Source organism: Convolutriloba macropyga, chromosome 3, assembly GCF_964194025.1.
Source record: "Convolutriloba macropyga chromosome 3, txConMacr16.3, whole genome shotgun sequence".
NCBI classification, from domain to species: domain Eukaryota; kingdom Metazoa; phylum Xenacoelomorpha; order Acoela; family Convolutidae; genus Convolutriloba; species Convolutriloba macropyga.
In genome coordinates this window covers 71,174,206-71,190,609 of record NC_134470.1, presented here as the reverse complement: position 1 = coordinate 71,190,609, position 16,404 = coordinate 71,174,206, and the positions used below count along the sequence as shown (strand labels likewise).

Genomic DNA, 16,404 nt, shown 5'->3' with positions numbered 1-16,404 from the left:
CTATTAAAAACGTCAATTTACAACGTCAGACAAGACACTTACTACTCACATTTAATTTTTTGATAACTTTAAAGGAGATGGGACGTTTCTTTAATGAGATTACGTAACAAATCGACAGAAAAAAATTTTAAGTCGCTACTTAAAAACAAATAAATATTTTTAAAACCAAATAACTTCAAATATCTTAAAAACCAGTACCTTTTAACAAAAATTTATAAGTTATATTACTAAAACGTCATTAGAAAACCAATAAGAACTGTCTTTGGTTAGACTAAGCCATGGAAAAGACTAAAGATGCAGAATAACTAAAAAAAACAAAAAACAAAAACACAAATTATTGAAATAACTGAATTCAGTAGCTATTATCTGAATATTACGTTTTCCTTTATTTCAGTTGTTATTTTTTCTAGTTCAGTTAAAATTATACTAAAAACTAAATATGTTCATCTGGGACATTTTTGAATATCATTGGGATATGTTATTATAGAAATTGGCTGAAGGAAGACAAAAACAAACAAAACCGTTGAACGGTCACAAAATTTTTATATAAATGCATATAGTCCAAAAAACAACACAAGAGTTACAAAATAATATCAATAAATACGTTATTATTTGATTTACAACGAAGTGGACGGGATCTTTCAATAAGCTAAAAGTTAACAAAAAGTTAAAAAAAAAAAGTGAGAATTAAAAAAATTGAAAGCATCTATCAGAAATTTTAAGATCGTTAGTTAAATACTGACTGCATTGAAAAATTTAAATTAACGCTCGATTGGAAGCTTATGTGAACTCTGCATTTAGGAAAAGCTTTATAACTACATAAAAAATTTAAAAAAAAGCAAAAACCATAAATTCGAAAAAAAAGAGAAAAGAGTGTTGAACCCAATAAAAAGAGTACTTTTAAGTTAAAACGATTTCATTCACAATTAATTTTTTATCAACAATGGGATTGTTTTTTGTAACAAATTGAAATAAAAACAACAAATATGAACAAATATATTAAAACTACGAAATTTTTGGGGAATCTGTGGTTTCGAAGCCAAAATTTTAAGTGGCTTTCAACGGAATCCAATAATTACTCAAATTTCTGCCTCAATAGGAAGGTAACGATCTGTGTCACTCCTAAGATATCAATAATTCATCACAATAAGTTTTATGACTATTAAAACGACAACAAATACAGACAAAAATACAAAATTCATTAGAAAATTGCGGTAAGAAAAAGTGAAGCTGTTAAAAAGCATATTTTTCTCTCTGATATTTTTAGCTATGATCAATTGAACTCTTCTTTTTATCCATTGTGAACTGTCAAAATTAGAATAAAAAAATTTCAAATATAACCAACCAAGTGGAAGAAAATTAAATACATAAAAAAAGAAGGAGGCTCGCTAATGTGCAAAAGCACATAAGGTTTAAGGTTCCGACCCTGCTCATCCATAATTTTAGCATAATTGTGTACCAAATGAGGAACAGATAGAAAAACCCAAAAATTATTTGTGGGAACCCCAAAACACCCAAAAAAACCAAGTAATTTTTTAAAAAATGTGTATGAACGAAACAAAAAGCCTCCAAAGCAATTAAGTCAGTGGAGTAAAAAGTGATGCACTAGATTGATAAGATATGCTAATTTTAAGAAAGCGAGTTATGACGAAAAGCAAAATCAAACAATAACAACAAACATTAATCCCATCAAAAACTTTATGCCCGTTTTAAACTCCAAAAATTAATTACAAAATCAACAAACAGTTAGGTAAAACTGAAATTCAACACAATAGCCTTTAAATCACCAGAATTGATATGGGACCAGTCCATAAACAGTTTTGGCAACAATTAGACAAAAAGAACAAAAACAGTAAAGTTAAAATATTGGCTTATTTTTTCTAAAAAAAAAAACAATCAATTTCAAAGTAATGAAAACAATTAGAAACAAAGCAAAATATCCCAAATATTTACGATTACCAATGCTTCCATAGAGGGGCATTAAGACCTGTCCTTATTCAATTTTTATGCGCATGAAAAGAACAACAAAAAGTCAACAAATATAAATCCAATTAGAAGTTCTCTGGAGACGCTGTCGGAGCCGTGAAGCCATATTTTGGGCCTCAAAATATGTTTGATTGCGCCTTTTTTTAGCACTGATAATGTAGTATGTCGTTTTCGTTTTTGATAACTGAGACTAGATTAAATGTAGATAAAAAAGAAAAAATGGAAAAGTAAGTAAAAGTTTTGCTTTTTTCGAAACAAAATGACTTCCAAAGTCACGAAAGCCATTAATTACAAAATGAAATAATAAATAGGCTCATCTATTCGTCTAGAGGAAGAAATTGAGAACTGCAATTATCCAGAATATGTCTTGCGTCAAATTAATTTACTTTTTTGTAAAAAGCCGGTGTCGAAGCCGTTAAGCTCATAACGAATTCTTTAAAAATTTTAGATTTTGTGACACCAATCCCATTTGAGACCTTCTCTTGACACCAATAACGTCATATTTGACCTTTAATTAACAAGACTGGGTAACAGAAAGACAATAAAAAGAACAAAATTGCGAAGTTAAAAAGTTTTCTTTTTATTATGGAAAAAAATTGTTTTCAAAGTCATGAAAGCCAACAGCTCTCTACTAGTATCAGAAAGTTGGCTCAACTTTTTTCCATGAAAAACCAATGAAACCTTTCATTTAACAAGGAACTTTATACGATTAAAACGGCAAAGTAAAAACGACAGTTAAAGACAAAATTAAAAAATTCAATTAAATTCTTCAAGAAAGAAGTGTCGAAGCCTTGAAAACGTTAATCCAAATCTTTCAGCTTTTTAATATTTTCAAGTTTGCCTAATGTTTAACGCCAATAATGTGATATGAGGACTCTCAATATTGTGACAATGTGGCAAAACTAGAAAACGTGGAAAACTGGCAAATATCTTAAAATGAAAAATGAACAATTCTATTAAAACCACGAAGTTTTTGAGAAAACCCGTGGTTTCTAAGCCATTATTTTCAGTAGCTTTCAACGGAATCCAAAAAATACGCAAAGTTCTGCCTCAATAAGAAGGTAACGATATCTCTCACTCGTAGGTTTTCAATAATTCATCAAAATAAGTTTTATGACTGTTAAAACGACAACAAAAACAGGCAAAAACACAAAATTCTTTAGAAAATTGTGGTACGAAAGCCGTTAAAAGCCGTTAAAAGCATATTTTTCTCTCTGAAGTTTTTGGCTATGATTAATTGAATTCTTCTTTTTATCCATTGTGAACTGTCAAAGTTAGAATAATAAAATTTCAAAGATAACCAACCAAATGGAAGAAAATTAAATACTTAAAAAAACAAGGAGGCTCGCTAACATGCAAAAGCACATAAGGTTTAAGGTTCCGACCCTGCTCATCCATAATTTTAGCATAATTGTCTATCATATGAGGAACAGTTAGAAAAACCCAAAAACTATTTGTGGGAATCCCAAAACAACCAAAAAAACCAAGTAATTTTCAAAAAAAAGTGTATGAATGAAAAAAAGCCTCCAAAGCAAATAGGTCAGTGGAGTATAAACTGATGCACTAGATTGATGAGATATGTTAATTTTAAGAAAGCGCGTTAAGACGAAAAGCAAAATCAAACAATAACAACAAACATTAATCCCATAAAAAACTTTATGCCCGTTTTAAACCACAAAAATTAATTACGAAATCAACAAACAGTCAGGTAAAACTGAAATTCAACACAATAACCTTTAAATCACCAGAAATGATATGGGACCAGTCCATAAACAGGTTTGGCGACAATTAGACAAAAAAGAACAAAATCAGTAAAGTTAAAATATTGTTTTATTTTTAAAAAAAAACAATCAATTTCCAAGTAATGAAAACAATTAGAAATCAAGCAAAATGTCCCCAATGTTTACTATTACCAATGCTTCCATAAAAGAGAATTAAGACCTGTTCCTTATTCAATTTTTCTGCGGATGAAAAGAACAACAAAAGACAACAAACATAAATCCAACTAAAAGTTCTCAGAAGACGCTGTCGGAGCCGTAAAACCATATTTTGGCCCTCAAACTATGTTTGATTGCGCCTTTTCCAAACACTGATAATGTAGTATGTCGTTTTTGATTAATGAGATTAGATTAAATGTAGGTAAAAAAGAAAAAAGGGCAAAAGTAAGTAAAATTTTTGCTTTTTTTCCAAACAAAATGATTTCCAAAGTCACAAAAGACATTAATTACAAAATTAAATAATTAAATAGTCTCGTTTAATCGTCTGGCGGAAGACCTTGAGACATGCAATTATCCAGAATATGTCTTGCGTGTACATAAAAAACGTCAAATATGACGAAATTCAAATTAATTTGTTTTTTTTTGTAAAAAGCCGGTGTCGAAGCCAGTAAGTTCATGACGAAATCTATAAAAAATATTATTTTTTGTGACACCAATCTCATTTGAGATCTTCTCATGACACCACTAACGTCATTTTTGACCTGTAATTAGCAAATCTGGCTAACAGAAAGACAAAAAAGGAACAAAATTTCGAAATTAAAAAGTTTTCTTTTTATTTGGGAAAAAAATTGTTTTCAAAGTCATAAAAGCCAACAGCTATCTACAAGTATCAGAAAGTTGGCTCAACTTTTTTCCATGAAAAACCAATGAAACCATTCATTTAACAAGGAACTTTATACGATTAAAACGGCAAAGTAAAAACGACAGTCAAAGACAAAAATTAAAAAATTCAATTAAATTCTTCAAGAAAGAAGTGTCGAAGCATTGAAAACGATAATCCAAATCATTCAGCTTTTTAATATATTCAATTTTTCATTATTTTTAACGATAAAATTGTGATATGAGAACTCTCAATAATGTGATAATGTGAAAAAACTGTAAAACGTGGAAAACTTGCAAATATCTCAAAATAAAAAATGAACAAATCTATTAAAACAACGAAATTTTTGAGAAAACGCGTAGTTTCTAAGCCATTATTTTCAGTAGCTTTCAACGGAATCCAATAAATACGCAAAGTTCTGCCTCGATAGAAAGGTAACAATCTCTGTCACTCCTAAGTTATCAATAATTCATCACAATAAGTTTTTTTGACTATTAAAACGACAACAAATACAGGAAAAAACACAAATTTCTTTAAAAAATTGCGGTAAGAAAGTGTGAAACCGTTAGAAGCATATTTTTCACTTTGAAGGTTTTATCTACGATCAATTGAACTCTTCTTTTTATCCAATGTGAACTGTCACAATTAGAATAATAAAATCTCTATTATAACCAACCAAATGGAAAAAAATTGAAAACTTAAAAAAAACAAGGAGGCTCGCTAATGTGCGATCGCACATAGGGTTTAAGGTTCCGACCCTGCTCATCCACAATTTTGGTATAATTGTCTACCAAAGGAGGAACAGATAGAAAAACCCAAAATTTATATGTGGGAATCCCAAGAAACCCAAAAAAACAAGTAATTTTCAGAAAACAGAGTATGAACGAAAAAAAGCCTCCAAAAAAGCACTAGATTGATGAGATATGCTAATTTTAAGAAAGCGAGTTAAGACGAACAGAAAAATCAAACAATAACAATAAACAATAATCCCACCAAAAAACTTGCCTGTGTTAAACAACAAAATTAATAACAAAATCAACAAACAGTCAGGTAAAGTGAAATTCAACACAATAACCTTTAAATCGCCCGAAATCATATGGGACCAGTCCATAAACAGTTTTGGCAACAATTAGACAAAAAGAAAAAAACAGTAAAGTTAAAATATTGGCTTATTTTTTTAAAAAAACATTTAACTTCAAAATAATGAAAACAATTAGAAATCAAGCAAAATATCCCAAACGTTTAGGATTACCAATGCTTCCATAGAATGGCATTAAAACCTGTCCTTATTCAATGTTTATGCGGATGAAAAGAACAACAAAAAGACAACAAAAATAAATCCAATTCAAAGTTCTCAGAAGACGCTATTGGAGACGTAAAGCCATATTTTGGCCCTCAAAATATGTTTGATTGCGCCTTTTCCAAACACTGATAATGTAGTATGTTGTTTTTGATTAATGGGACTAAGTAAAATGTAGCTAAAAAACAAAAAAGTGCAAAAGTAATTAAAATTTTGCTTTTTTTCGAAACAAAATGACTTCCAAAGTCACGAAAGCTATTAATTACAAATAGTTAAATACGCTCATATATTCGTCTTCAGGGAGAAATTGAGAACTGCAATTATCCAGAATATGCCTTGCGTCCAATTAATTTACTTTTTTGTAAAAAGCCGGTGTCGAAGCCGGTAAGCTCATTACGAATTCTTTAAAAATATTAGTTTTTGTGACACCAATCCCATTTGAGACCTTCTCCAGACACCAATAACGTCATATTTGACTTGTAATTAACAAGACTGGGTAACATAAAGACAATAAAAGAACAAAATTGCGAAGTTTTCTTTTTATTTTGGAAAAAAAATTTTTTCAAAGTCATGAAAGCCAACAGCTATCTACTAGTATCAGAAAGTTGGCTCAACTTTTTTCCATGAAGAACCAATGAAATTTTTCACTTAACAAGAAACTTTATAAGATTAAAACGGCAAAGTAGAAACGACAGTTAAAGACAAAATTAAAAAATTCATTTAATTTCTTCAAGAAAGAAGTGTCGAAGCATTGAAAACGATAATCCAAATTCTTCAGTTTTTTAATATTTTCAATTTTGCCTTATTTTTAACGCTTATAATGTGATACGAGAACTCTCAATAATGTAACAATGTAACAAAACTAAAAAACGTGGAAAACTGGCAAATATCTTAAAATACAAAATGAACAATTCTATTAAAACTACGAAGTTTTGGAGAAAACCCCTGGTTTCTAAGCCATAGTTTTCAGTAGTTTTCAACGGAATCCAAAAAATAGGCAAAGTTCTGCCTCGATAAGAAGGTAACGATCTCTGTCACTCGTAAGTTTTCAATAATTCATCACAATAAGATTTATGACTGTTAAAACGACAACAAAAACAGGCAAAAACACAAAATTCTTTAGAAAACTGCGGTAAGAAAGCTGTTAAAAGCCGTTAAAAGCCGTTAAAAGCATATTTTTCTCTCTGAAGTTTTTGGCTATGATTAATTGAACTCTTCTTTTTATCCATTGTGAACTGTCAAAATTAGAATAATAAAATTTCAAATATAACCAACCAAATGGAAGAAAATTAAATACTTAAAAAAAACAAGGAGGCTCGCTAATGTGCGATCGCACATAAGGTTTAAGGTTCCGACCCTGCTCATCAACAATTTTAGCATAATTGTCTACCAAAAGAGGAACAGATAGAAAAATCCAAAATTTCTCTGTGGGAATCCCAAGAAACCCAAAAAAAAACAAGTAATTTTCGAAAAATAGTGTATGAACGAAAAAAGCCTCCAAAGCAATTAAGTCAGTGGAGTAAAAATGATTGCATTAGATTGAAGAGATATGCTAATTTTAAGAAAGCGAGTCAGGACGAACAGCAAACTCAAACAAAAACAACAAACATTAACCCCATCAAAAATTTAAAACAACATAAAATTAATAACAAAATCAACATACAGGTAAAATTGAAATTCAACACAATAACCCTTAAATCACCAGAAATGATATGGGACCAGTCCATAAACAGTTTTGGCAACAATTAGACAAAAAGAAAAAAAACAGTTAAGTTAAAATATTGGCTTATTTTTTTTAAAAAACAATCAACTTCAAAGTAACAAAAAAATAGAAATCAAGCAAAATATCCCAAAATTTTACGATTACCAATGCTTCCATAGAAGGGCATGAAGACCTGTCCTTATTCAATTTTTAAGCGGATGAAAAGAACAACAAAAAAGCAACAATCAAAAATCCAATTTTAAAGTTCTCAGAAGAAGCTGTCGGAGCCGTAAAACCATATTTTGGCCCTCAAAATACGTCTGATTGCGCCTTTTCCAAACACTGATAATGTAGTGTGTCGTTTTTGACTAATGAGACTAGATTAAGTGTAGATAAAAAAGAAAAAAGTGCAAAAGTAAGTAAAATTTTTGCTTTCTTTCGAAATAAAATGACTTCCAATGTCATGAAAGCCATTAATTACAAAATGAAATAATTAAATAGTCTCGTTTATTCGTCTGGAGGAAGACTTTGAGACCTGCAATTATCCGGAAAATGTCTTGCGTTTACAAAAAGAACGTCAAATATAATGAAAATCAAATAAATTTACTTTTTTTTGTAAAAGGCCGGTGTCGAAGCCAGTAAGTTAATGACGAAATCTTTAAAAAATATTAGATTTTGTAACACCAATCCCTTTTGAGACCTTATCTTGACACCAATAACGTCATATTTTGACCTGTAATTAACCAGACTGGGTAACAGAAAGACAATAAAAGAACAAAAATGCCAAGTTAAAAAGTTTTTTTTTTACTTTGGAAAAAAAATTGTTTGAAAGTCATGAAAGTAATCAACAGCTATCTACTAGTATCAGAAAATTGGCTCAACTTTTTTCCATGAAAAACCAATAAAACCTGTCATTATAAAAGAAACTTCATACGATTAAAACGGCAGTTAAAGGCAAAAATAAAAAATTTAATTAAATTCTTCAAGAAAGAATTGTCGAAGCCTTTAAAGCGATAATCAAAATTGTTCAGCTTTTGAATATTTTCAATTTTGCCTTATTTTTAACGCTAATAATGTGAATTGAGAACTCTAAATAATGTGACAATGTAGCAAAGCTATAAAACGTGGAAAACTGGCAAATATCTTAAAAAACAAAATGAACAAATCTATTAAAACCACCAAGTTTTTGAGAAAACCAGTGGTTTCTAAGCCATTTTTTTCAGTAGTTTTTAACGGAATCCAAAAAATACGCAAAGTTCTGCCTTGATGAGAAGGTAGCGATCTCTGTCACTCGTAAATTTTCAATAATTCATCACAATAAGTTTTATGACTGTTAAAACGACAACAAAAACAGGCAAAAACACAAAATTCTTTAGAAAATTGCGGTAAGAAAGTGTGAAGCCGTTAAAAGCTTATTTTTCTCTCTGAAGTCTTTATTTATGATCAATTCAACTCTTCTTTTTATCCATTGTGAACTGTCAAAATTAGAATAATAAAATTTCAAATATAACCAACCAAATGGAAAAAAAATTAAAAACTTCAAAAAAAGAAGGAGGCTCGCTAATGTGCAAAAGCACATAAGTTTTAAGGTTCCGACGCTGCTCATCCATAATTTTAGCATAATTGTCCACCAAAGGAGGAACAGATAGAAAAATCCAAAATTTGTCTGTGGGAATCCCAAAAAAACCCAAAAAAAACAAGTAATTTTCAAAAAATAGAGAACTAGCGAAAAAAAGCCTCCAAAGAAAATAAGTCAATGGAGTAAAAAATGATGAACTAGATTGACGAGATATGCTAACTTTAAGAAAGCGAGTTAAGACGAACAGCAAAATCAAACAATAACAACAAGCATTAATCCTATCGAAACCTTTATGCCCGTTTTAAACCACAAAAATTAATTACAAAATCAACAAACAGACAGGTAAAGTGAAATTCAACACCATAACATTTAAATCGCCCGAAATGATATAGGACTAGTCCATAAACAGTTTTGGCAACAATGTAGTGTGTCGTTTTTGATTAATGAGACTAGATTAAATGTAGATAAAAAAGAAAAAAGGGCAAAAGTAAGTAAAATTTTTGCTTTCTTTCGAAACAAAATGACTTCCAATGTCATGAAAGCCATTAAATACAAAATGAAATAATTAAATAGTCTCGTTTATTCGTCTGGAGGAAGACTGTGAGACCTGCAATTATCCGGAAAATGTCTTGCGTTTACAAAAAGAACGTCAAATATAAAAAAAATCAAATTAATTTACTTTTTTTTGTAAAAGGCCGGTGTCGAAGCCAGTAAGTTAATGACGAAATCTTTAAAAAATATTAGATTTTGTGACACCAATCCCTTTTGAGACCTTATCTTGACACCAATAACGTCATATTTTGACCTGTAATTAACCAGACTGGGTAACAGAAAGACAATAAAAGAACAAAAATGCCAAGTTAAAAAGTTTTTTTTTTACTTTGGAAAAAAAATTGTTTGAAAGTCATGAAAGTAATCAACAGCTATCTACTAGTATCAGAAAATTGGCTCAACTTTTTTCCATGAAAAACCAATAAAACCTGTCATTATAAAAGAAACTTCATACGATTAAAACGGCAGTTAAAGGCAAAAATAAAAAATTCAATTAAATTCTTCAAGAAAGAATTGTCGAAGCCTTTAAAGCGATAATCAAAATTTTTCAGCTTTTGAATATTTTCAATTTTGCCTTATTATTAACGCTAATAATGTGAATTGAGAACTCTCAATAATGTGACAATGTGGCAAAGCTATAAAACGTGGAAAACTGTCAAATATCTTTAAAAAAAATGAACAAATCTATTAAAACCACCAAGTTTTTGAGAAAACCAGTGGTTTCTCAGCCATTTTTTCCAGTAGTTTTCAACGGAATCCAAAAAATACGCAAAGTTTTGCCTCGATAAGAAGGTAACGATCTCTGTCACTCGTAAATTTTCAATAATTCATCACAATAAGTTTTATGACTGTTAAAACGACAACAAAAACAGGCAAAAACACAAAATTCGTTAGAAAATTGCGGTAAGAAAGTGTGAAGCCGTTAAAAGCTTATTTTTCTCTCTGAAGTCTTTATTTATGATCAATTCAACTCTTCTTTTTATCCATTGTGAACTGTCAAAATTAGAATAATAAAATTTCAAATATAACCAACCAAATGAAAAAAAAAATTTAAAACTTCAAAAAAAAAGAAGGAGGCTCGCTAATGTGCAAAAGCACATAAGTTTTAAGGTTCCGACGCTGCTCATCCATAATTTTAGCATAATTGTCTACCAAAGGAGGAACAGATAGAAAAATCCAAAATTTGTCTGTGGGAATCCCAAAAAAACCCAAAAAAAACAAGTAATTTTCAAAAAATAGAGAACTAGCGAAAAAAAGCCTCCAAAGAAAATAAGTCAATGGAGTAAAAAATGATGAACTAGATTGATGAGATATGCAAATTTTAAGAAAGCGAGTTAAGACGATCAGAAAAATCAAACAATAACAACAAGCATTAATCCTATCAAAATCTTTATGCCCGTTTTAAACCACAAAAATTAATTACAAAATCAACAAACAGTCAGGTAAAGTGAAATTCAACACAATAACCTTTAAATTGCCCGAAATGATATAGGACTAGTCCATAAACAGTTTTGGCAACAATTAGACAAAAAGAACGAAAACAGTAAAGTTAAAATATTGGCTTATTTTTTAAAAAAAAGAAATCAAATTCAAAGTAATGAAAACAATTAGAAATCATCAAAATATCCCAAACGTTTACGATTACCAATGTTTCCATAGAAGGGCATTAAGACATGTCCTTATTCAATTTTTATTCGGATGAAAAGAACAACAAGAAGGCAATAAACATAAATCCAAATAGTAGTTCTCAGAAGACGCTGTCGGAGCCGTATAGCCATATTTTGGCCCTCAAAATATGTTTGATTGCCATTTTTTCAAAAACTGATAATGTAGTGTGTAGTTTTTGATTAATGGGACTAAGTAAATTGTAGCTAAAAAATAAAAAAGCGCAAAAGTAAGTAAAAGTTTTGTTTTTTTTTCGAAACAAACTGACTTCCAAAGTCACGAAAGCCATTAATTACAAAATGAAATAGTTAAATAGGCTCATATATTCGTCTAGAGGAAGAAATTGAGAACTGCAATTATCCAGAATATGTCTTGCGTCAAATTAGTTTACTTTTTTCTAAAAGGTCGGTGTCAAAGCCGGTAAGGTCATAACGAATTCTTTAAATGAATTAGATTTTGTGACACCAATCCCATTTGAGACCCTCTCCTGACACCAATAACGTCATATTTGTCCTGTATTTAAAAAGGCAGGGTAAAAACAACACAACAAGAAGAACAAAATTGCGAAGTTAAAAATTTTCCTTTTTCTTTTGGAAAAAAAATTGTTTTCAAAGTCTTGAAAGCCAACAGCTATCTACTAGTATCAGAAAGTTGTCTCAACTAGTTTTCCATGAAAAACCAGTGAAACCTGTCATTATACAAGAAATTGCATACGATTAAAACGGCAAAGTAAAAACGACAATTGAAGAAAAAAAATTCAATTAATTTCTTCAGGAAAGTAGTGTCGAAGCCGTTAAAACGATAATCTAAATCTTTCAGCATTTTAGTATTTTCATTTGTGTTTATTTTTAAACGCCAAAAATGTGATATGAGAACTCTCAATATTGTGACAATGTGACAAAACTAGTAAACGTGAAAAACTGGCAAGTATATCAAAATGAAAAAAATTATCTGAAATCTAGTAGTAATACCAAAGCCAGAAAACCATATTTTGAGGCCTAAAACGCAATACAGATTAAATTTTTAATCAGTAGAGTAGAAAGAGGAAGCATTTTTCTTCGTTGACATTTAGCTAAAAGTTGACAAAACTAAGAAAAAAATAGAGTAAAAGTTCATTAAGCAAAAATTTTTAAAAAACAATTGGATTTAAAAGACAAAACGACCATACGCTTTCAAGCAATAAACTAAATGCATTAAATTGGAGCTGATTAGGAAGCCAATTGGACCTATTACTCCTGAATTTTGATTTGATATGTTCTGTTCTTTAGTTAATATAAAAAAAATGATTTTTTTAAAAAAAGTCCAACTGATTACAATCTGTATTGATTTTGGATTGTAACAGTCCAAGATTGGTCCAAATTAGCCCTGCTAATGCTTATTCTCCATTTGAAACACCTAATTTTTCGAGTATTATAAATATGGATAATTTGTAAGTTAAAAACTCAAAAATAAATTCTGCGTTTTTGATAATCAACGAGTAAATCAACGGGAGCCCCCTTAGAGTCTGCAAGGATTGTTTTAGTGTTCTTTGGGGGGTGTACCTCCGGCAAATTAAATAAAAAAGACTAAAGAAGCTTTTTTCGTGCTGTTTTTGATGAAAAAGGTTGAATTTAGAAATATTTAGCCCGAATTTTTGACAATAAAATAAAATCAAAATAGGAACAATACTTTTTGTCCTTAAAAATAAAATCAACAACACCATTCTTAAAAATTCTGACAAATTTTATCAAAATTGTCATAACTTTAGGCAAAAATTCTGTAAAAACAACGGAATTCACTCTACTTTTCTCAATGTTTAAACCTCGATAACTCCCTATAAAAAACAAAATCAAAAAAAATCTTTTTAATTCCATATTCTATGCTGGACGAGTTTTCTAATGATACTGGTCTCAACTCTCTACGATGAATATATCAATCGGCGAAAATTATCTGAACAAAAAAAACCATTTGAGTATGTAGTTCCTCCCCCCTCAAGAAGGGTTGGAACAATTATGAAAACTCGTGGCATCGAATTCATAATACCAATGGTTAGAAGACGATAAAGTGATCCTGTCTGTATTGAGGTTGACATACATAAATTACCATAAAAGTGAACAAAATCAGGCCAAATATCACGTGTTCACACAAATTTTTAAACCTCGATAACTCCTCGAAAAAAAACAAATTTCAAAAAAAGGTTTTTAATTTTGAATTCTACGCTGGACGAGCTTTTAAATGGTACCACTCACATTTCTCTACGATGAATATATCGATCGACAAAATTGACTGAACAAAAAAAGCATTTGAGTTTATAGTTCCTCTCCCACAAGTGGGGTCGGAACATATATATGTATATATATATATATATATATATATATATATATATATATATATTATGTATATATATATATATATATATATATCCTTAAAACTTGTGATCAATGTTTGATATGGGACATTCAAGTACATCTGGTGAGGTGTCAATGTAGATGTCTGATGAGTTGAGTTGGTCCAAGTCGTGGTAGATTACTCCAGCAGAGATGGAGTTGATTTCTAACTCCAGCTTAATCTGATCCCACACTCCAAATTGAACAACATTTCCGATAATCCAGGTCTCTTCTGTGCTGTGAGTAGCCTGAAAAAGATTTCAACATGTAGATGAGCATTTCTTTAAGTGAATGCTGGCCAAATATGAGATTTCTTAACTCACTTTTTGGAAAGAACCGAACAAGGACAGGCCGATAAAATTAAGTGCAAAAAAGTATTGACATAACGTACAATTTTGTCCGAGAAACAAGAAAAACGATGCTTAAAAAGTAGCAAGATGAAGTAGAAAATATTCGTTCTGACAATTGAACAACCTCCAAAAATTCTGCCACTCTCTACAGAGGATGGCTTGAATTGCACAGCCCGCCTTTTAACAGTCAAATAGGGTTATATACACTAGGGCATTTTTTCATGGTTTTTTCCTATTTGAAAAACTGGGTTCTTTTCGGTCGGTTTTTTGAAACGGTTTAAACTCACATTAGAATTTGTCCCGTATACTATATGCCAACTTAAATTGTACGCATTTCCATAATCCAGGGAAGAAATATTACAATCATTTTCCCGTGCCAGATTCTGGACAATGACAGGGTCGGCTGGCAAAGTGGAATCGTTCACACTTGTCATTTGTGTCTTTATGTCTGTGTACTCGTCTGTCTGACTAGTGGCAACTACTGAGAAGTTGTACATGTCACCAGGGTACAAATTGGTCCAAGTCACCTGCCTAGTTAGTCTGAAAGAAAAACACTTTGATTTAGTTTTTCCGAAAGACAGTTGTTTAAAATCTGAATCATGTAAGTTAAGCTAACTGCGTGGTTGATATTGCAAGCGGACAATTTAAATATACGGGATAACTGTTTTGTGAAACTAAAAATAACCTACCCTAGTTCGGATATCGTTGTTTTTGAACGCAAGAAAATTGTCGGTATGTTTGACTTTAGTTAGTCAGAAACGAAGAAAGCCCCTACGTTTGTTCTTCGGCATCGTTGATACTGTAAAAATGCAGAACAAAACTTGCGTCGTGTTTGTTTGTTATTTTGGTCTAGTCGAGAAAAATTTGATCTTTAAACCCAAGAAATTGTCGGCATCGTCGTTTTATCTGGCAAAAAACGACCAAAGTTCCAACGATTTTTTTAGTCACAATCATCATTTTTGTTCGGTATTCTACATAAGAGAAATTTGGCATCATCGCTCTTCAAATTTGGCATCATCTCGCCAAACAGATTCGGTAACGTCGTTTGTTTGACGTAAGAGAGAGGTTCGGATCGTCGCTCTTCAAACGTAAAAGAAATTCCCTGCCGTTGAGATATAAACCATATATTTTATCTTCTGTGTTTTAAAAGCAGATTAGTCCAGCTGACCGAATAAAAACTGTGGGCATGTTCGTTTTTAAACGTAACTGACCAACTGTCAAAAACTTTGCTTGTAAAATGCAAAAAATCATGCCCAAATTATGTTACATTTATGAATTCAAAAACAACCAAGAAATTTATATTCGTTCGTTAATTTTTGTGAGCGAGCTAAAGAAGAATTTTCCGTGACATAGCATATTCTTCCAATTTTTCCTTTAGCAGAATTAAAATTCCTGCAAAAACAAAGCTATGATAACGTTCAAATACATTATAAACAGAAAAATCAGAATTTCATAAAGAAAAAACCGGCAATTTCTTACTTCTAAAACCGAACATATCGACAATCTCATCTTTTTATATATCGAACATACTGAATATACGACAGAATATACCAAATTTCTTTTACGTCCAAAAATCATATATATTTTTTCGTATGTTTGAAAACGACAATACCGAAGGAACCAGACGTACCGACGTTTTTCATACGTTTCAGACCGAATATACCGAAGATTACATACAATTTTATGGTCGTGTTTGTTTGGTCTTCTCAACTAGGGTAGGGTGAGTTATAGTGTTGTTGCAATATCCAAATGAAATTGATATTTAAAACTTGTAACTTTTCTGTCTATTTGGTGCTATATCAAATCAGACAAGATTTGTCAAATCATCCCATCGATGATTGTCAAGAGCTGCCAATTTTTTTTTTATTACAATGATGCGATCTTACCAAGATGTCGTCAAGAGATACCATGAAGTCTTAATTTTTCAAGTTCTTAGCTAGATGTTTCAAATTTGGAATGAGATGTCTAGATCAAACATGATTTATCAAGGCTTATCAAATTTGATTGTTTGGGTCGCCACGGAATACTAGAAGTGATTTATTGAATTACAACATTAAAAATGGTATCCAGTACTGCACCACAGTAGCATAAAAGCCTATTCTAGCTACTTTTGAGACTTGAGTCAATATTTCTGCGCAATTTTTTCTCACTGTGAGATTGATTTTTTTTTCGTTTTAGTTATACTAATTAAAATGTTTGGAAACTTTAATGTCTGGCGTTATATGTTCAAATATTACAGTATTGATAGAAAATCTTCCATTTTTTGCCAGCGACGCGTCGAACGTATCAAGAGTTCGTACAATTAG

The 16,404-nt window shown here is 30.7% G+C and overlaps 2 protein-coding genes across 2 annotated transcripts in view; one reads left to right on the top strand and one right to left on the bottom strand.

The window, feature by feature from the left end:
- LOC142336427 (beta-soluble NSF attachment protein-like) overlaps nucleotides 1-16,404 on the top strand; it is a 409,326-nt gene that overhangs the window by 278,432 nt on the left and 114,490 nt on the right. The window lies entirely within an intron of this gene.
- The window catches only part of LOC142336720 (uncharacterized), a 38,366-nt gene that overhangs the window by 12,066 nt on the left and 9,896 nt on the right, over nucleotides 1-16,404 (bottom strand). The window contains exons 7-8 of the mRNA XM_075385632.1: nucleotides 14,386-14,638; nucleotides 13,829-13,996 (exon numbers count right to left, since the gene is read on the bottom strand). Coding sequence (XP_075241747.1) covers nucleotides 13,829-13,996; nucleotides 14,386-14,638 — 421 coding nt within the window. The remainder of the gene's footprint in view (nucleotides 1-13,828; nucleotides 13,997-14,385; nucleotides 14,639-16,404) is intronic.